We start from the raw sequence: 22,500 nt of genomic DNA, 5'->3' as shown, positions 1-22,500 counted from the left end.
ATACTTAAGGACTTTTGAAAACAAATACTTCTGTACTTTTACTGCAGTAATGAAGTTGTGTAGTTTGTCCAGCTCTGCCCTTGATGGAAGCGTTTCAGACACTCTAAGAAAAGAGCTGAAGCTCATTTTGAGAACTTTTTAACACTTCATCTGCATAAAATATATAGCCTTACAATTGACAGTGTTGGGAAAATAAGTCGTGTGATGATAAACCAGAAGGACTGAGTCTGGTTTACTGAATGTTTATGTGAGAGCTGAATGTGTGCAGTGTGAAGGTGGAGCGGCCGCAGGAAGTGGTCACCGGAAGCCCCACCGTTATCAAGATGCTGGTGAGCTTCTACCGCAACGCTCGCGGGCAGAACGCGCTGAAGGACATCCTCGGGCCGGCCATCCGAACCGTTCTGGAGGACCGCAGCCTCAACATACGCACTGACCCCGTGGAGATCTACAAGAGCTGGGTCAACCAGAGCGAGAGCCAGACGGGCCAGAAGAGGTGTGTGTGTGTGTGTGTGTGTGTGTGTGTGTGTGTTGTGTGGGCATGTTTTTGTGGCATATGAGGACCCAAATGTGTATAATGCCATGGGTATGACACAGGTATTACAGGAGAGGGTGAAATATGAGGACATTACCCATGGCCCCACTTTACAAAAGGCTTATAAATCACACAGGAGGAGTTTTTTTTATTGGAGAAATATATAGGGTACAGATAAATTGAACAGAAATTAAATCTCCAGATCCTCCATATTTTCCTTATGTAAACAAAAATCTAATAGTAATAATTCTTCTGCAGATATTGACTACATTTTACGTACATATGTACACAACCACACATACATGTATAGATAACATTCCTATTAGGGCGGGCGATATGGCCCAAATAAATTATCACGATATAATTTATCATATCAGTCGATATCGATTAATATCACGATAAATGTAAAATCTTAATTTCTTTAAAGTTTAAAGGCATATTTTTGCTCCTGAGTGAAATATGTAGAAATCAGACAGCTAACTGTGGTTTTAAACTATCCTTTATTGCCAAAACATGACAAACACTTCACAAACAGGTGAACAATTTATTAAAACGGAGGTATTTATTTATTAAAATCTTAACTGTGGTCAGCATTTTTTTACTCAACACTATAAATAATATCATTATACAGGGCTTGACATTAAGCAGGTTCATGTGCTTGTCCTTTGAACAAGTAAATGTTCGAAGGACAAGCACATGAGTGTGTGTGTGTGTGTGTGTGTGTGTGTATGTGTGTGTGTGTGTGTGTGTGTTGTAAATATAATTTATTCTGAAGCAATATTCTCACCAGTGTTCAATCAGCTTTGACATATTTAAATCTGCATATTTGTATTTTTTATTTTTATTGAATCATTTGAAATTTGTGATATTTTTACCTTTTATAATAGGCATTAAGTAAAGGCTCTGCTTCAGGTTTCATTTTGTATTTGTAATTTTGATCAATACATTAAATTAAAATAAGACGCTTTAAGGGCTGTTACCAATCAAATTAAATAATTTACAGTTAAAAAAATACAACTGCTTTAAATAATGTTTTGAGATTTGTAATTTGAATAGACAAATAAGACATGTTGGAAAGTGTGTTTAAAGATGAAACTAATCCTCCAGTAGGGGGCAGCAGGTGAGTCTTAATGAGCGAGTCATTGAGTCGTTCATTCAAACGGTTCATTCAAACACTGAATCGTTCAGTAACACGTTGCTGTGAGATGCGTTACGGTTCTGCTGTGAACGATTTTTAATTGTGTAAGTAAAACACTAAAAACGCAAACGGGCAACAAAGAAAAAGCGTTTTAAGTTAAGTAACATTTTTAGCCCCCCCTCTCTTGCCTCACATTGGATTGGTCCACCGTGCATCTCACTGACACACACACACACACACTCCTCAGCGACAGTGGGGTGGCCGCGAGAGGAGGGAGAGAGCAGAGTTCAGTATCTGTGGATCTCCAGTAAGGGCTCTCTAGTCTATTTTATTCATTTTAAACATCGGATGAAATTATTTCTCTTTTGATACAGGCGATGCGGAGTCATTAATACATCACCAAAGACAAACAATTAACGCTATGATAGCGATCATGTACAAGTCGGATGTTTTAGTGATTATAGTTTGGTAACGTTAGCCTGTTGTAAGTCACCCACTACAGCTAACGAGGTAATAAGCCGGTGTGTGAATGTAGTTAATGTAGATTCACCGCTGTGCTGGGCTCAATGTTATCTGGAAGAACTTAGAAGAATCACGATCATTTAATAATTAAATTCCGTGTGTTGAACGTGAACCTATGATAAGCAGTCCACGTACGTCGCTCTGTTTAATGCAGGGTTCGTACGGGTGCTTGAAATCCTTGAAAGTGCTTGAATTTTGATGTTGTGTTTTCAAGGTTTGAAAAGTGCTTGAATTTTGGATAAGGTGCTTAAAAATGCTTGAAATTGTAACTATTTCTTTTACAACAAATACCTATCTGACTAAATAGTTCGTTTATTAAATGTAGAAATAAAATGTTGGAGAGCCTAAAATGAAACCTGCTGTGCTCGCGATCTGCCTCTCTATTTCCGTGTGACTCCGCCCCCATGTTGTCGTTTCATTGAACGTTGGCTGAAAGATGCTAAATACGAATTTTGGATCAAACTGGCACAAACCCCACGAAGTACCTCCTGTAAAGTTTGCAAAAATACATGCAGCTTTTCACTATATGGGCGAGTCTGCTCTTTCGAGTCACATGAAAGGTAGGCTAAGTCATAGACTTTCAAGTAAGCTAACTAAAGTAGTTTAACGTTACTGTAGCCTACACATTAGCGCCTATTTGTTTAACTTGCGCTATTAACTGCTAGCTAGGAATTCGCATTAGTGACAGAGTATATGTATAATGTGATAATGTAAGATTAGCATGTCCGTTATGGCATGTTCATTTGTCGAATAGGCAGTGAACGTAGCCACAAATTTAAACCTACAAACATTAGCTCAGTGCATAAAAATAGTGTCAGATGATCATACAAGTAACCATGGGCGTAGATGCTAGTCGACCCGCTCCGAGCGGGATCCGAACCGGCGTTACCTGCGCGGGGGCGGGCAAGTTAACAGGGACGCTAAAAACAGCTCTCTCTAATCTCGGTTGATTGCGCGCTTCTTGAGGTCAGGGTCAAATGTATTTACATAGAAACCAATGTGAATACATCAAGATTTAAATTCAGAGACAAAAAATAATCTATGCATGACCTGTCATTTTATTCGCATCTAAATATGAGGAGGCGCTCTCTCACGTCCAAAAGTGGATTCGTAATATCCAGTCACGCTGGAGCTGCAGCTGAAGGAAAACAATCGTTATGATGATGAAACGTGACGACGACAATCAGACGATTGCGACAATATATATGCTTTATGTGTGTTTTTCAAGCCATCTCAATGTAGGCTATTGATGACAATAAAGTATAGGCTATCATATGAATAATGCAGCTTTTAATGTTTAGTATCTTCTGCTCACCAAGGCTGCATTTATGTAATCAAAAATAGTTAAAACAGTAATATTTTGAAATATTATTACAAATTAAAACAGCTTTTTTCCTATGTGAATATATAGTAATTTATTCCTGTGATCAAAGCTGAATTTATCATTACTCCAGTCTTCAGTGTCACATGATCCTTCACTAATCATTCTCAGATGAGGATTTAATAATCAAGAAACATTTATGATTATTATCGGTGTTGAAAACAGTTGTGCTGCTTAAAAATGTTGTGGAAACCATGATAGCCTACATGTTATTTTTCAGGTTTCTTTAATGAATAGAAAGTTCAAAGGATAGCAGTTATTTGCATTCATTAAAAATTATCATCTTTTGTAATATTAAAAATATCACTTGTGATCAATTTAATGCATGTCTGATCAACAAAAGTATTAATTTCTCTCTTTTTTAATTTTACCACAAATGTTTAGATGGTTTCCACAAAAATTAAGCATCACCATGAGCAGCACAACTGATAATAATCATAAATGTGTGTTGATCATCAAATCCTCATCTGAGAGTGATTAGTGAAGGATCATGGGACACTGAAGACTGGAGTAATGATGATAAATTCAGCTTTGATCACAGGAATAAATCACACTTTACTATATATTCACACAGAGAACAGCTGGTTAGAATATATATATATTTTTACATTGCATAAAATCTATGGAGTGTTAATGCACAAGTGTTTGTAGGCTAGTATATAAACCAATTATAAAATTGGCACAAAAAATAGGAGAATAATATTATAGATATTAATTAGTGGTTATTGTTCAGCAGTGTATTTGATATCTTGCCCAATTAAAAGCAAGAGATGCAATAAATTATATTGGTCCAAAAAAAAAAAAAAAATTTCTGTCCCCCTCACTTCTGAAAAGATGGCTACGCCCCTGCAAGTAACTTAGTGCTGTCAAAAATATTGATATATTTTTCGATCGGTCTGAATTTCACACGGGATTAGACATAATTCTACAAATTCCTGCAGATTTTGCGCTCATATCTGAAGTGGGCACATACCGTTATAAAGCCGACCTCTGACATACAAGTAAATAAAATAAAAAATAGCTCCTTTTCCCAGCTAATTAATGGTCAAATACACACAAAAAATTTTACACTGTTCATCTGGGTGTGTATTAACCTAAATACAGCCGTAAACGATTCAGAAGAATGAGTAACAGGAACAGTGTTTTGATTCCACACTCGTGTCAGGTCTTAAAGGGGCAGCAGTTATTCAAACTACAAAAAGACAAAAGATCACCTGCTGCTCTTTACTGATCATATAAAGTGATCTCTTCAGAAGAAATACTTGATTGCCTAGACTTTTAATAGACATACAGACACAATTTTTTTTAATTAAAAATAGAAAAGGTCAATGAGGTACATGTGATTGACTGTCTACCTCAAAGACGAATGTTTTCATTTTTAAAATGTTCAATAAATGAATTGAAAGTGAAGTGAACCCGTCGAGTGATTTTGTTTAGGCTAATTGTTTTTACAATTACCCCAAAGGCAGGTCAGATAGTAAGCACAGTCTACTTAGACAGTGATACATTTAAAAGAAATAAAACTTGATTTGGTTAAATATCTGATCCTGCTGCTTTACGAAACACGATTTTGGCTGTTTATAGTATTATTATCTTTTTAATGTGATGATAAAGTGTACTAAATAATAATTTTGACAATGTATTGGTATGTAATTTACAGCGGTGTTAGGTGCTGGAAAAATCATTAAAATTGACCTTGAAAGTGCTTGAAAAGTGCTTGAATTTGACCTTTGAAAAGGTGTACGAACCCTGTTAATGTCAGATGGGATCGCCAAAATATCTCCAAACCACTGAAGTTGAGCAAACTAACTTCTCAGTGATATCTGTGTCCGCCGAGCTGGTCGTGAGCTCTGAGTTTTCTTCACTATTGCTCATTTTTCTCGCTCCGCTTCACTCCGATCCTCCAATCCTGTCAGTCACTGACTGCAAACAGCAGCATGTGCAGCGCCCAGAAGCCGGTCTGCAGTACGCATGTGCAGCATTACGCATAAAGCGCAAGCATTATATCGAGAATTTATCAAACTGCTGTTATCGTAAAAATATATTGTGACAATTATCGTTATCGTTTTATCGCCCGGCCCTAATTCCTATACACGCACATGACACCTAAGTTTATCTATACTACATACATGTACACATATGTGCCTATTCCGACATACAGAAAAAAATTAAACAGCGCTCTCTAACCCAGCCACCCCTCCGTCTGCCTGATACGCAGCACATGGGGAGAATTTATCTATTAGATCCAACTTAATCAGTCGAGTCAGCGTCTCTTTCCTCCATATCTCCTCCCTCTAAACGCCTTATAAAGGGTTCCCAAGTTTTAGCACACTGTTGTCTCTTATTCCTGGAGAGAGCCGTATACGCTCCAGATGAAGTGTATTTGTGAGTTCGTTAAGCCAGAGCTGGAAATGAGTCGGCAATTAATTTATCCAGAATGTTAAGTTAAGCTTTTTGGGCGTTAAAAGTCGATTGGAAAGAAATAGTTTTTGTGACTTTGACAAACCAAGCTGATGAACACAATTAAAAACCCATCTGGTTATAGATTGATTCATGATTTCACAGATGAGTCTTGATGACTGAGACATAATGCACAGCTGGGTTGCATCGGCCGTCCTACATTTGTCACATTTTGAAGAGATACTTGGAAATATTCTGGATGATTTAGCTTTAGAGTAGTGTAGTCTATGCAGGATTTTGAACTGAATGAGGCGAAGTCTGGAGTTTATAGAACATCTATTAATCTCTTCCAGGCTATCCACCCATAAGTCATTTGAAATCTCTGACCCTAATTCTTCCTCCCATAGACTCTTTATTGAAGATGTAGCAGGTAATTGGGAGACCTGGATGGTGTTATAAAAGCAGGATATCATTTTGCCTTTGCCAAAATAGTCCTTAAAGGGGCACTATGCAACTTTTCGTCCACTGGAGGGCGCCTATTCTAAACGGCTCGCGAGTACCGGGACTGTTATTATGACGGGACGGGACACAGTCGCCGGGCGCCCACACTTCTGCTTTTTCCGGTCAGGTTAAGCGGCTGTTTTTATCATATCAGATTCATTTAAGGGGCCAAGGGCTTCGGCCATCCGTCCGCTCTCTTCCCTGAACTGAACTGGAGTGGTGTGCTGTACTTTCCACACGACTGACATCAGGTTCGAGTACGCCAGGTTGGCTGGTGGTTATGTTGCCCGTACCGCCTCCGATGGCCGAGACTGGTATTACGACACCCGTCGGCCGGGGCTAGTAATGCTACTGCTAATTAAGGTTGATATCTCTGCAGCACTATAACTTGACATTTTTTTTAATGGCATCATCGCCCTTATTTCTTCTCCTTCTTTTGATGCGTGTTGGTCATTTTTTGGATATTTTTACCTCAATTTTTACACATGGCACCTTTAAGGCAGGTGTCCAGACAAGAGGGACTAACCGTTGCAAACCTGTCTAAGTAGGATTGTGCGTAGTTCCTGACTTGCAAGAACCTAAAAAAATGGCTTCTATGCAGTTTGTATAGAGGAGATCAAAGTGCCATCTTGATATAGAGCACTGACTGCCTGAATTCCTGCTTCTCTCCTCTGCTGAAAACCTTTATCTAGTATGGAAGGTATAGAAGAGGGACTGTCAGCTATAGGCAGTGATAAAGGTAACATCTCCACCCCAGAGTGAGTTTTAACTTGTTTCCAAAATTCAAATAACACTACTAATGACAGCTAGCCTGCCATGGTCATCCTCAGCTCCAGTCAGAATATGAGTCTGATGCTCATTGGGCTGTGATTATGGGGCGTGTTTCAACCCAACCAGGAAAGACCTCGATTGGACAGACCAACAACCAATCAGAGCAGCGGAGCGACGTCAACAGAGGTCAACTGCACCGTGTTGCCAAGAGAAGGGGAGAGAGCGGGCAACCTTGTCGGGTTCCCCTAAATAGACCAAAGTGACACGATTCTTTTTGTGAGTGTATGTGCCATAGGATTTTTATAAAGAATTTTAAGCCAAGCAATACATTTCCTTCCTACTTGGAATTTCTGTAACAAAGCGAAGAGATAAGGCCACTTTACCTGATCAAATGCCCTTTCGGCATCTAAGGACAAAATCACCAGCTCGGAGTGATTAGTCTGGTAAGAATATTAAACAAGCGACGAAGATTATTAAGTGAGTTTTTTTAAGAAAGTAAAAATGCAGAATGTTTCCTGTTATTATGGGTAATATTAAGGGCAGGGGTGTGTGTGTGTGTGTGTGTGTGTGTGTGTGTGTGATGGGTAGGTTTAGGGGCAGTGTAAGGGGATAGAAAATACGGTTTGTACAGTATAAAAACCATTATGCCTATGGAGAGTCCTCATTTGTCACAAAAACAAGTGTGTGTGTGTGACTTCTGTCTGAGGCGGCTTTAAAGATGTGTGTGTGTGTGTGTGTGAGGGAAGGATCACCTTGTTCAGCTTCCCAAATAACCCAGCGTTAAAGTGATAGTTCTCCCATAAATGAGCCTGATGTTGATCTGCTGACCCCCAGGGCATCAACATGTAGGTGTGTGTGTGTGTGTGTGTGTGTGTGTTTCTTCAGAAGAACACTAATGAAGATTTTTAACTCATCGTTCCAGTTATAATGATGTGAATGGGGAACAATTCTATGAGAGAAAAACAAACATGCTTAGACAACACACACACACACCCTGCTGCTCGTGACGACACACTGATGTCTTAAGACACGAACCGATCGCTTTCTGAGAGAAACACAACAGTATTTGTGTTATTTTACCTCATATCAGACGAATCTCATCTAGTGTTCCCATCCGCTATTACTGCCGTCTGGTGAGGTCAAACTGGAGCGATCATAGATATATAGAATCCTCATTAGTGCCTGAGCAGATCGGTTGAATGAGGCATCTACATAATATATATATCTATGATCGCACCAGTTTGACCTCAGCAGACGGCAGTAATAGCGGATCTCCTGAAGAAACACACACACACACACACACACCTACACGTTGATGCCCTGGGGGTCAGCAGAGAAACATCAGGCTCATTTTTGAGTCAAATGTGGCGCTCAGGTCAGTGAACGTGTTTGTGTTTGTTTGTGTGTGTGTGTGTGTGTGTGTTCCAGCTGTTTGCCGTACGAGGTGAGCGTCGAGGAGGCCTTGAGTCACTCTGAGGTCCAGCAGAGGTTAAACATCTCCATCACTAACCTGAAGAACCTGACGGAGCGCGTGCTACACGCCATCATCAGCAACACACACAAACTACCGTATGTGTCACGCCTACACAACACACACAAACTACCGTATGTGTCACGCCATCATCAGCAACACACACAAACTACCGTATGTGTCACGCCTACACAACACACACAAACTACCGTATGTGTCACGCCTACACAACACACACAAACTTACGTATGTGTCACGCCATCATCAGCAACACACACAAACTACCGTATGTGTCACGCCTACACAACACACACAAACTTACGTATGTGTCACGCCATCATCAGCAACACACACAAACTACCGTATGTGTCACGCCTACACAACACACACAAACTACCGTATGTGTCACGCCTACACAACACACACAAACTACCGTATGTGTCACGCCATCATCAGCAACACACACAAACTACCGTATGTGTCACGCCATCATCAGCAACACACACAAACTACCGTATGTGTCACGCCATCATCAGCAACACACACAAACTACCGTATGTGTCACGCCATCATCAGCAACACACACAAACTACCGTATGTGTCACGCCATCATCAGCAACACACACAAACTACCGTATGTGTCACGCCATCATCAGCAACACACACAAACTACCGTATGTGTCACGCCATCATCAGCAACACACACAAACTACCGTATGTGTCATGCCATCATCAGCAACACACACAAACTACCGTATGTGTCACGCCATCATCAGCAACACACACAAACTACCGTATGTGTCATGCCATCATCAGCAACACACACAAACTACCGTATGTGTCATGCCATCATCAGCAACACACACAAACTACCGTATGTGTCACGCCATCATCAGCAACACACACAAACTACCGTATGTGTCACGCCATCATCAGCAACACACACAAACTACCGTATGTGTCATGCCATCATCAGCAACACACACAAACTACCGTATGTGTCACGCCATCATCAGCAACACACACAAACTACCGTATGTGTCACGCCATCATCAGCAACACACACAAACTACCGTATGTGTCACGCCATCATCAGCAACACACACAAACTACCGTATGTGTCACGCCATCATCAGCAACACACACAAACTACCGTATGTGTCACGCCATCATCAGCAACACACACAAACTACCGTATGTGTCACGCCTACACAACACACACAAACTACCGTATGCGACACGCCTACACAACACACAAACTACCGTATGTGTCACGCCTACACAACACACACAAACTACCGTATGTGTCACGCCTACACAACACACACAAACTACCGTATGTGTCACGCCATCATCAGCAACACACACAAACTACCGTATGCGTCACGCCATCATCAGCAACACACACAAACTACCGTATGTGTCACGCCATCATCAGCAACACACACAAACTACCGTATGTGTCACGCCCACACAACACACACAAACTACCGTATGTGTCACGCCTACACAACACACACAAACTACCGTATGTGTCACGCCATCATCAGCAACACACACAAACTACCGTATGTGTCACGCCTACACAACACACACAAACTACCGTATGTGTCACGCCATCATCAGCAACACACACAAACTACCGTATGTGTCACGCCTACACGACACACACAAACTACCGTATGTGTCACGCCATCATCAGCAACACACACAAACTACCGTATGTCACGCCTACACAACACACACAAACTAGCGTATGTCACGCCTACACAACACACACAAACTAGCGTATGTGTCACGCCTACACAACACACACAAACTACCGTATGTGTCACGCCTACACAACACACACAAACTACCGTATGTGTCACGCCATCATCAGCAACACACACAAACTACCATATGTGTCACGCCATCATCAGCAACACACACAAACTACCGTATGTGTCACGCCTACACAACACACACAAACTACCGTATGTGTCACGCCATCATCAGCAACACACACAAACTACCGTATGTGTCACGCCATCATCAGCAACACACACAAACTACCGTATGTGTCACGCCTACACAACACACACAAACTAGCGTATGTGTCACGCCATCATCAGCAACACACACAAACTACCGTATGTGTCACGCCATCATCAGCAACACACACAAACTACCGTATGTGTCACGCCATCATCAGCAACACACACAAACTACCGTATGTGTCACGCCATCATCAGCAACACACACAAACTACCGTATGTGTCACGCCATCATCAGCAACACACACAAACTACCGTATGTGTCACGCCATCATCAGCAACACACACAAACTACCGTATGTGTCACGCCATCATCAGCAACACACACAAACTACCGTATGTGTCACGCCATCATCAGCAACACACACAAACTACCGTATGTGTCACGCCATCATCAGCAACACACACAAACTACCGTATGTGTCACGCCATCATCAGCAACACACACAAACTACCGTATGTGTCACGCCATCATCAGCAACACACACAAACTACCGTATGTGTCACGCCATCATCAGCAACACACACAAACTACCGTATGTGTCACGCCATCATCAGCAACACACACAAACTACCGTATGTGTCACGCCATCATCAGCAACACACACAAACTACCGTATGTGTCACGCCATCATCAGCAACACACACAAACTACCGTATGTGTCACGCCATCATCAGCAACACACACAAACTACCGTATGTGTCACGCCATCATCAGCAACACACACAAACTACCGTATGTGTCACGCCATCATCAGCAACACACACAAACTACCGTATGTGTCACGCCATCATCAGCAACACACACAAACTACCGTATGTGTCACGCCATCATCAGCAACACACACAAACTACCGTATGTGTCACGCCTACACAACACACACAAACTACCGTATGTGTCACGCCATCATCAGCAACACACACAAACTACCGTATGTGTCACGCCATCATCAGCAACACACACAAACTACCGTATGTGTCACGCCATCATCAGCAACACACACAAACTACCGTATGTGTCACGCCTACACAACACACACAAACTACCGTATGTGTCACGCCATCATCAGCAACACACACAAACTACCGTATGTGTCACGCCATCATCAGCAACACACACAAACTACCGTATGTGTCACGCCATCATCAGCAACACACACAAACTACCGTATGTGTCACGCCATCATCAGCAACACACACAAACTACCGTGTGTCACGCCATCATCAGCAACACACACAAACTACCGTATGTGTCACGCCATCATCAGCAACACACACAAACTACCGTATGTGTCACGCCATCATCAGCAACACACACAAACTACCGTATGTGTCACGCCATCATCAGCAACACACACAAACTACCGTATGTGTCACGCCATCATCAGCAACACACACAAACTACCGTATGTGTCACGCCATCATCAGCAACACACACAAACTACCGTATGTGTCACGCCATCATCAGCAACACACACAAACTACCGTATGTGTCACGCCATCATCAGCAACACACACAAACTACCGTATGTGTCACGCCATCATCAGCAACACACACAAACTACCGTATGTGTCACGCCATCATCAGCAACACACACAAACTACCGTATGTGTCACAGCCATCATCAGCAACACACACAAACTACCGTATGTGTCACGCCATCATCAGCAACACACACAAACTACCGTATGTGTCACGCCATCATCAGCAACACACACAAACTACCGTATGTGTCACGCCATCATCAGCAACACACACAAACTACCGTATGTGTCACGCCATCATCAGCAACACACACAAACTACCGTATGTGTCACGCCATCATCAGCAACACACACAAACTACCGTATGTGTCACGCCATCATCAGCAACACACACAAACTACCGTATGTGTCACGCCATCTTCAGCAACACACACAAACTACCGTATGTGTCACGCCATCATCAGCAACACACACAAACTACCGTATGTGTCACGCCATCATCAGCAACACACACAAACTACCGTATGTGTCACGCCATCATCAGCAACACACACAAACTACCGTATGTGTCACGCCATCATCAGCAACACACACAAACTACCGTATGTGTCACGCCATCATCAGCAACACACACAAACTACCGTATGTGTCACGCCTCATCAGCAACACACACAAACTACCGTATGTGTCACGCCATCATCAGCAACACACACAAACTACCGTATGTGTCACGCCATCATCAGCAACACACACAAACTACCGTATGTGTCACGCCATCATCAGCAACACACACAAACTACCGTATGTGTCACGCCATCATCAGCAACACACACAAACTACCGTATGTGTCACGCCATCATCAGCAACACACACAAACTACCGTATGTGTCACGCCATCATCAGCAACACACACAAACTACCGTATGTGTCACGCCATCATCAGCAACACACACAAACTACCGTATGTGTCACGCCATCATCAGCAACACACACAAACTACCGTATGTGTCACGCCATCATCAGCAACACACACAAACTACCGTATGTGTCACGCCATCATCAGCAACACACACAAACTACCGTATGTTGTCACGCCATCATCAGCAACACACACAAACTACCGTATGTGTCACGCCATCATCAGCAACACACACAAACTACCGTATGTGTCACGCCATCATCAGCAACACACACAAACTACCGTATGTGTCACGCCATCATCAGCAACACACACAAACTACCGTATGTGTCACGCCATCATCAGCAACACACACAAACTACCGTATGTGTCACGCCATCATCAGCAACACACACAAACTACCGTATGTGTCACGCCATCATCAGCAACACACACAAACTACCGTATGTGTCACGCCATCATCAGCAACACACACAAACTACCGTATGTGTCACGCCATCATCAGCAACACACACAAACTACCGTATGTGTCACGCCATCATCAGCAACACACACAAACTACCGTATGTGTCACGCCATCATCAGCAACACACACAAACTACCGTATGTGTCACGCCTACAGCAACACACACAAACTACCGTATGTGTCACGCCATCATCAGCAACACACACAAACTACCGTATGTGTCACGCCATCATCAGCAACACACACAAACTACCGTATGTGTCACGCCATCATCAGCAACACACACAAACTACCGTATGTGTCACGCCATCATCAGCAACACACACAAACTACCGTATGTGTCACGCCATCATCAGCAACACACACAAACTACCGTATGTGTCACGCCATCATCAGCAACACACACAAACTACCGTATGTGTCACGCCATCATCAGCAACACACACAAACTACCGTATGTGTCACGCCATCATCAGCAACACACACAAACTACCGTATGTGTCACGCCATCATCAGCAACACACACAAACTACCGTATGTGTCACGCCATCATCAGCAACACACACAAACTACCGTATGTGTCACGCCATCATCAGCAACACACACAAACTACCGTATGTGTCACGCCATCATCAGCAACACACACAAACTACCGTATGTGTCACGCCATCATCAGCAACACACACAAACTACCGTATGTGTCACGCCATCATCAGCAACACACACAAACTACCGTATGTGTCACGCCATCATCAGCAACACACACAAACTACGTATGTGTCACGCCATCATCAGCAACCACACACAAACTACCGTATGTGTCACGCCTACACAACACACACAAACTACCGTATGTGTCACGCCTACACAACACACACAAACTACCGTATTGTGTCACGCCATCATCAGCAACACACACAAACTACCGTATGTGTCACGCCTACACAACACACACAAACTACCGTATGTGTCACGCCATCATCAGCAACACACACAAACTACCGTATGTGTCACGCCATCATCAGCCAACACACACAAACTACCGTATGTGTCACGCCTACACAACACACACAAACTACCGTATGTGTCACGCCATCATCAGCAACACACACAAACTACCGTATGTGTCACGCCTACACAACACACACAAACTACCGTATGTGTCACGCCTACACAACACACACAAACTACCGTATGTGTCACGCCTACACAACACACACAAACTACCGTATGTGTCACGCCTACACAACACACACAAACTACCGTATGTGTCACGCTACTCAACACACACAAACTAGCGTATGTGTCACGCCTACACAACACACACAAACTACCGTATGTGTCACGCCTACACAACACACACAAACTACCGTATGTGTCACGCCTACACAACACACACAAACTACCGTATGTGTCACGCCATCATCAGCAACACACACAAACTACCGTATGTGTCACGCCATCATCAGCAACACACACAAACTACCGTATGTGTCACGCCATCATCAGCAACACACACAAACTACCGTATGTGTCACGCCATCATCAGCAACACACACAAACTACCGGTATGTGTCACGCCATCATCAGCAACACACACAAACTACCGTATGTGTCACGCCATCATCAGCAACACACACAAACTACCGTATGTGTCACGCCATCATCAGCAACACACACAAACTACCGTATGTGTCACGCCTACACAACACACACAAACTACCGTATGTGTCACGCCATCATCAGCAACACACACAAACTACCGTATGTGTCACGCCATCATCAGCAACACACACAAACTACCGTATGTGTCACGCCATCATCAGCAACACACACAAACTACCGTATGTGTCACGCCTACACAACACACACAAACTACCGTATGTGTCACGCCATCATCAGCAACACACACAAACTACCGTATGTGTCACGCCTACACAACACACACAAACTACCGTATTGTCACGCCTACACAACACACACAAACTACCGTATGTGTCACGCCTACACAACACACACAAACTACCGTATGTGTCACGCCTACTCAACACACACAAACTACCGTATGTGTCACGCCTACTCAACACACACAAACTAGCGTATGTGTCACGCCTACACAACACACACAAACTACCGTATGTGTCACGCCTACACAACACACACAAACTACCGTATGTGTCACGCCTACACAACACACACAAACTACCGTATGTGTCACGCCATCATCAGCAACACACACAAACTACCGTATGTGTCACGCCATCATCAGCAACACACACAAACTACCGTATGTGTCACGCCTACACAACACACACAAACTACCGTATGTGTCACGCCATCATCAGCAACACACACAAACTACCGTATGTGTCACGCCTACACAACACACACAAACTACCGTATGTGTCACGCCATCATCAGCAACACACACAAACTACCGTATGTGTCACGCCTACACAACACACAAACTACCGTATGTGTCACGCCATCATCAGCAACACACACAAACTACCGTATGTGTCACGCCTACACAACACACACAAACTACCGTATGTGTCACGCCTACACACACACACAAACTACCGTATGTGTCACGCCATCATCAGCAACACACACAAACTACCGTATGTGTCACGCCTACACAACACACAAAACTACCGTATGTGTCACGCCATCATCAGCAACACACACAAACTACCGTATGTGTCACGCCATCATCAGCAACACACACAAACTACCGTATGTGTCACGCCTACACAACACACACAAACTACCGTATGTGTCACGCCATCATCAGCAACACACACAAACTACCGTATGTGTCACGCCTACACAACACACACAAACTACCGTATGTGTCACGCCTACACAACACACACAAACTACCGTATGTGTCACGCCTACACAACACACACAAACTACCGTATGTGTCACGCCTACACAACACACACAAACTACCGTATGTGTCACGCCTACTCAACACACACAAACTAGCGTATGTGTCACGCCTACACAACACACACAAACTACCGTATGTGTCACGCCTACACAACACACACAAACTACCGTATGTGTCACGCCTACACAACACACACAAACTACCGTATGTGTCACGCCATCATCAGCAACACACACAAACTACCGTATGTGTCACGCCATCATCAGCAACACACACAAACTACCGTATGTGTCACGCCATCATCAGCAACACACACAAACTACCGTATGTGTCACGCCATCATCAGCAACACACACAAACTACCGTATGTGTCACGCCATCATCAGCAACACACACAAACTACCGTATGTGTCACGCCATCATCAGCAACACACACAAACTACCGTATGTGTCACGCCATCATCAGCAACACACACAAACTACCGTATGTGTCACGCCTACACAACACACACAAACTACCGTATGTGTCACGCCATCATCAGCAACACACACAAACTACCGTATGTGTCACGCCATCATCAGCAACACACACAAACTACCGTATGTGTCACGCCTACACAACACACACAAACTACCGTATGTGTCACGCCATCATCAGCAACACACACAAACTACCGTATGTGTCACGCCTACACAACACACACAAACTACCGTATGTGTCACGCCTACACAACACACACAAACTACCGTATGTGTCACGCCTACACAACACACACAAACTACCGTATGTGTCACGCCTACACAACACACACAAACTACCGTATGTGTCACGCCTACTCAACACACACAAACTAGCGTATGTGTCACGCCTACACAACACACACAAACTACCGTATGTGTCACGCCTACACAACACACACAAACTACCGTATGTGTCACGCCTACACAACACACACAAACTACCGTATGTGTCACGCCATCATCAGCAACACACACAAACTACCGTATGTGTCACGCCATCATCAGCAACACACACAAACTACCGTATGTGTCACGCCTACACAACACACACAAACTACCGTATGTGTCACGCCATCATCAGCAACACACACAAACTACCGTATGTGTCACGCCTACACAACACACACAAACTACCGTATGTGTCACGCCATCATCAGCAACACACACAAACTACCGTATGTGTCTCCTTGACTTTTCCTGAGGCTCTGGCATATCTTACCTTCTGTCATTAATCTAGGGCTGATAATATATTGTGTGTGTGTGTGTGTGTGTGTGTGTGTGTGCTCTTAATCAGGTACGGTTTGCGTTACACTGCTAAAGTTTTGCGAGACGCCCTGCAGGAGAAGTTTCCTCAGGCCAGTGAGGACGAGCTGTACAAGGTGCGTTGTGTTTATCTGAGATATGTTTATAATATGTCATGTTTAGTGTATTGTTTTGATTTATGCATGTGTGTGTATTAGGGCTGTGCGATACTGAAGAAAAATGCCATATGCGATATCTTGTTAAATAATACGATATTGCAATTAGTGTGTACTATCAATTTAAATTAAAGCTGCGAGCAGCGATGACGGGCCCAAGCCGGGGGCACCGCCACCCCGGTGGCATCAGCTTAACTGTGCACAGCATGCAATAGGCATTTAATATGGGAAAAAATAAATAATGGGACTATGTCAAATTCATTTGAATTCACCTCATTAACTGCAGCAACTGGTGCTGCTATGACCAGGAACCACAACACTCACATCTCTGAGATCAATTACATTTTATTCTTTAATTTTATGTCAGGTGATGTCAAATGTCAATTTCAAATGAGTGCAGAATACTGTCCAAATGCTGAAGTTGTATTATCCTTACACTTCTCTTAAAAATAAATTAAGCCAAATCACAGAGACCGCAACAATGATTTTAATATCAGTGTCAGGTAAGAGTAATATGCGTGCATAAAATTTATAGAAGTTTATTATAAACAGCCACTTTTATAAGATCATGTGAATTTTTTTTTTTATCCATTTGAATTTTATCAATAAATAATTAGTTTAAAGAGGTGTCATACGTGATCTTTGCAAACACAGCGCATGACCTTCTTTAAAGCCCATGTTATAGAAAACAATTAAAAGTATTAGGACATCACTTTCAATTATGTGCAAATGTATTTTTTGCAGCTCAATATATATATATAATAAATTTTTTAAAACTTATTTTTCACAATAAAGTGATAGATATTGCTGATAGCCTATGATATGAAATGGTTAAATTATGAAAAACAAGAAACAAGGCGACACAGAGTGAGAGAGACCCCCTCCACACACACACACACACACACACACACACACACACATAGAGTGATCCTGAGAGAGGGAGAGTGAGGGGGAAGGGGAATGACAGACACAAAATCTAAACAGTGAGAGATCATTGTTTTTATTTCACTGTTTTGCAATAACAACAATAGTTTTATCTTCAAAACAGTGTTCCTAGGACATATCCAACCTGGTTACTAAATAAGGCTACACTCTCACCTTCTGGTTATTCTATATGCCGGTAGCTCATTGGTTCTCATTTTTGTCCTTAAACAAAAGGCATTATTCTTCTCATTTTTAAGTTACACACACTACTTATTTTTTCCTTTTCTTTTTAAAGACAATTAAATGTGTTTTTTTCTTTTGTTAGTAATGTTTTTTTATATTTATATATTTTTATTAATAATTATTGGTATTAACACAATTATTTAACTAATTATATAAAACAATATTGTCAATGCCCTACAAATAAACTGGTTTTATACATGAATTTTTTTATTCAAACCCAGAATAATATGTTTGATCCTTTAATGCAGGCCAAAGCACAGCATTGAGAGGTAATCTTTTTAGACAGAAGAGTGGCTCTCTCTCTCACACACACACATACACACACACACACACACACACACACACACACACACACACACACACACACACACACACACACCGACTGTAGAAATCAGTGACACGTGTCCCCATGAGTCTGTGTGCATTCAGGTTGAAGTCCCCACCAGGCTAGAAAAAACAACACACACACACACACACACACACACACACACACACACACACACACACACACACACACACACACACACACACACACACACTAGTAATGCTAAAGTATGCTGCAGGCAACTCTTATCAGTTCAGCCCATCCCCCCCCACCCCCCCCCCCCCCACACACACACACACACACACACACACACACACTCATGTCTGGTTCACTATCTGTTTGGGGACTCACCATAGACATAATGGTTTTTATGCTGTACAAACCATATTCTGTCCTCCTACACTGCTCCTACCCCAAAACCTACCCATCACACAAAACTTTCTGCATTTTTACATTTTCAAAAGAACTCATTCTGTTTGATTTATAAGCTTTTGTACCCATTGGGAAGTCCCCATGAGTCTGTGTGCATTCAGGTTTAAGTCCCCACCAGGCTAGAAAACCATTCACACACACACACAGAGGCAAGGTTTTTTGCTTGAAAACTTATACAATATTGCCCTCTACTGGTCATTTAAGGGAGAGCATAAGTGTTGGAAAAAAAAACAAAAAAAACAGTGTGATATATAGAATAACCAGCAGGTGGGAGTATAGCCTTATTAATGAACCAGGCACTTGTGTGCTTATTTTATCTTTTTTAGGCTTTTGCTACGGGAACACCGTTTGAGATATCCAATAACCGTTCGCATTTTAGCATCTTCTGTATATTTACTTCATGTTGTCCGAGTTTGGAGGAGATTGAATGAATCGCTTTTGAGGAGAGGGTAAAAACTCAGAGCTCGCTTTCGACTTCTTGTTATCTTCCAACCAAATTATCTGACTTCCTGTCGGTCACAGCTAATGACTGTAAATTAGAAAGTTGTCCGGCTCGAAATGTACAATATATATACCGAGTTTGGTGAATGTAGATAAAACTAACCCCCCACTTTTGACAAAAGATGGCGCTACTGAGCCCCTCTACCACGCCCGTTTCTGAATCTTTGCTTGCATCTTCTGGACAGCATGTCAGATGTGTGTGTTGAGTTTCATGCAATTTCAAGCATGTGAAGAGTCTCAAAAACACCAAAAAAGATTATTAGACTTTGACACGTTGCCATGACAACAGTTTTTCTAGAATCAGGAATCCATTTATATGTCTATATCTGCCATGTTTTGACATAATACTGATGAAGTTTGAAGTAAATCGGGTGAAAATAAGATGGGGATTTAAAGCAATTTTGAAAGTGACACACTTCCTGCTGCCAGTTGGTGGCGCTATAACTTTGACTCACAAAAGTCATATCCATGTGATCGTCCTCTTACAACGAACACACAGCTGAAGTTTCATCAAAATGAATTAATGTATGCAAAAGTTATAACACACTTCCTGTTTCCCTTTTCTCGCCATAAATTCGTCTCTTCGCCACGGCCAAACCGTTTGAGATATCAAAAAGTTGCTCGCAATTTAGCATCCTCAGTGTCTTGACTTCAGGCTGACCGAGTTTGGTGCTGATCAGGTGAATCGTCTAGGAGGAGTACCGCAAATTCCACAGCATGCGTTTTCCGAACAACCCATAATAGCTCACTTCCTGTTGGGCTGACGCATAACTTAGAGCACGAAAGTTATTCGGCCCGATGAGCTCTATATGTGTACCGAGTTTCATATATGTACGTGCAAGTGTGTTTGATTTATAGACCCCGTTTTCAGACCCCACTTTAGGGGGCGCTGTCGAGCCTCCTTGCCACGCCCGGGTCCCAGCCTCAGCCCGGCCCTGATGGCCGCGCATTCTGATGCGTGTGCAAAGTTTCAAGAGTTTTCGAGCACGGGAAGGGCCCCAAAAATGCCAAATAGTCGGTAAAAAAAATAATAATAAATTAAAGCTGCGAGCAGCGATGACGGGCCCAAGCCGGTGGCACCGCCACCCCGGTGGCATCAGCTTACCTGTGCACAGCAGGCCAATAGGCATTTAATATGGGAAAAAATAAATAAAGGGACTATGTCAAAGTCATTTGAATTCACCTCATTAACTGCAGCAACTGGTGCTGCTATGACCAGGAACCACAACAGTCATATCTCTGAGATCAATTACATTTTATTCATTAATTTTATGTCAGATGATGTCAAATGTCAATTTCAAATGAGTGCAGAACACTGTCCAAATGCTGAAGTTGTATTATCCTTACACTTCTCTTAAAAATTAAATTAAGCCAAATCACAGAGACCGCAACAATGATTTTAATATCAGTGTCAGGTAAGAGTAATATGCGTGCATATAATTTATGGAAGTTTATTATAAACAGGCACTTTAATAAGATCATGTGAAATTATATTTTTTATCCATTTGAATTCTATCAATAAATAATTAGTTTAAAGAGGTGTCATACGTGATCTTTGCAAACACAGCACATGACCTTCTTTAAAGCCCATGTTATAGAAAACAATTAAAAGTATTAGGACATCACTTTCAATTATGTGCAAATATATTTTTTGCAGCTCAAAATTTTGTAAGTTCAGAAGACCAGTATTTAATTAAAGATATAATATATGTTTTTGTTTTTTACTTATTTTTCACAATAAAGTGATAGATATTTGTGATAGCCTATGATATGAAAGGGTTAAATTATGAAAACACAAGAGAAAAGGTGACACACACACAGAGTGAGAGAGACCCCCTCCACACACACACACACACACACACACACACACACACACACACACACACACTCATGTCTGGTTCACTATCTTTTTCTGGGGACTCACCATAGATGTAATGGTTTTTATGCTGTACAAACCATATATTCTGTCCTCCTACACTGCTCCTACCCCAAAACCTTCCCATCACACAACTTTCTGCATTTTCACCTTTTCAAAGTAACTCATTCTGTTTGATTTATAAGCTTTTGTACCCATTGGGAAGTCCCCATGAGTCTGTGTGCATTCAGGTTTAAGTC

The 22,500-nt window shown here is 42.4% G+C and overlaps 1 protein-coding gene across 1 annotated transcript in view; it reads left to right on the top strand.

Moving 5' to 3' along the window:
- iqgap3 (IQ motif containing GTPase activating protein 3) overlaps positions 1–22,500 on the top strand; it is a 98,168-nt gene that overhangs the window by 41,362 nt on the left and 34,306 nt on the right. Inside the window, exons 26-28 of the mRNA XM_067447730.1 lie at positions 269–493; positions 8,674–8,814; positions 17,837–17,921. Coding sequence (XP_067303831.1) covers positions 269–493; positions 8,674–8,814; positions 17,837–17,921 — 451 coding nt within the window. The remainder of the gene's footprint in view (positions 1–268; positions 494–8,673; positions 8,815–17,836; positions 17,922–22,500) is intronic.

Source organism: Pseudorasbora parva, chromosome 7 (genome assembly GCF_024679245.1).
Source record: "Pseudorasbora parva isolate DD20220531a chromosome 7, ASM2467924v1, whole genome shotgun sequence".
NCBI lineage: Eukaryota > Metazoa > Chordata > Actinopteri > Cypriniformes > Gobionidae > Pseudorasbora > Pseudorasbora parva.
This window is presented reverse-complemented; position numbering and strand designations above follow the sequence as displayed.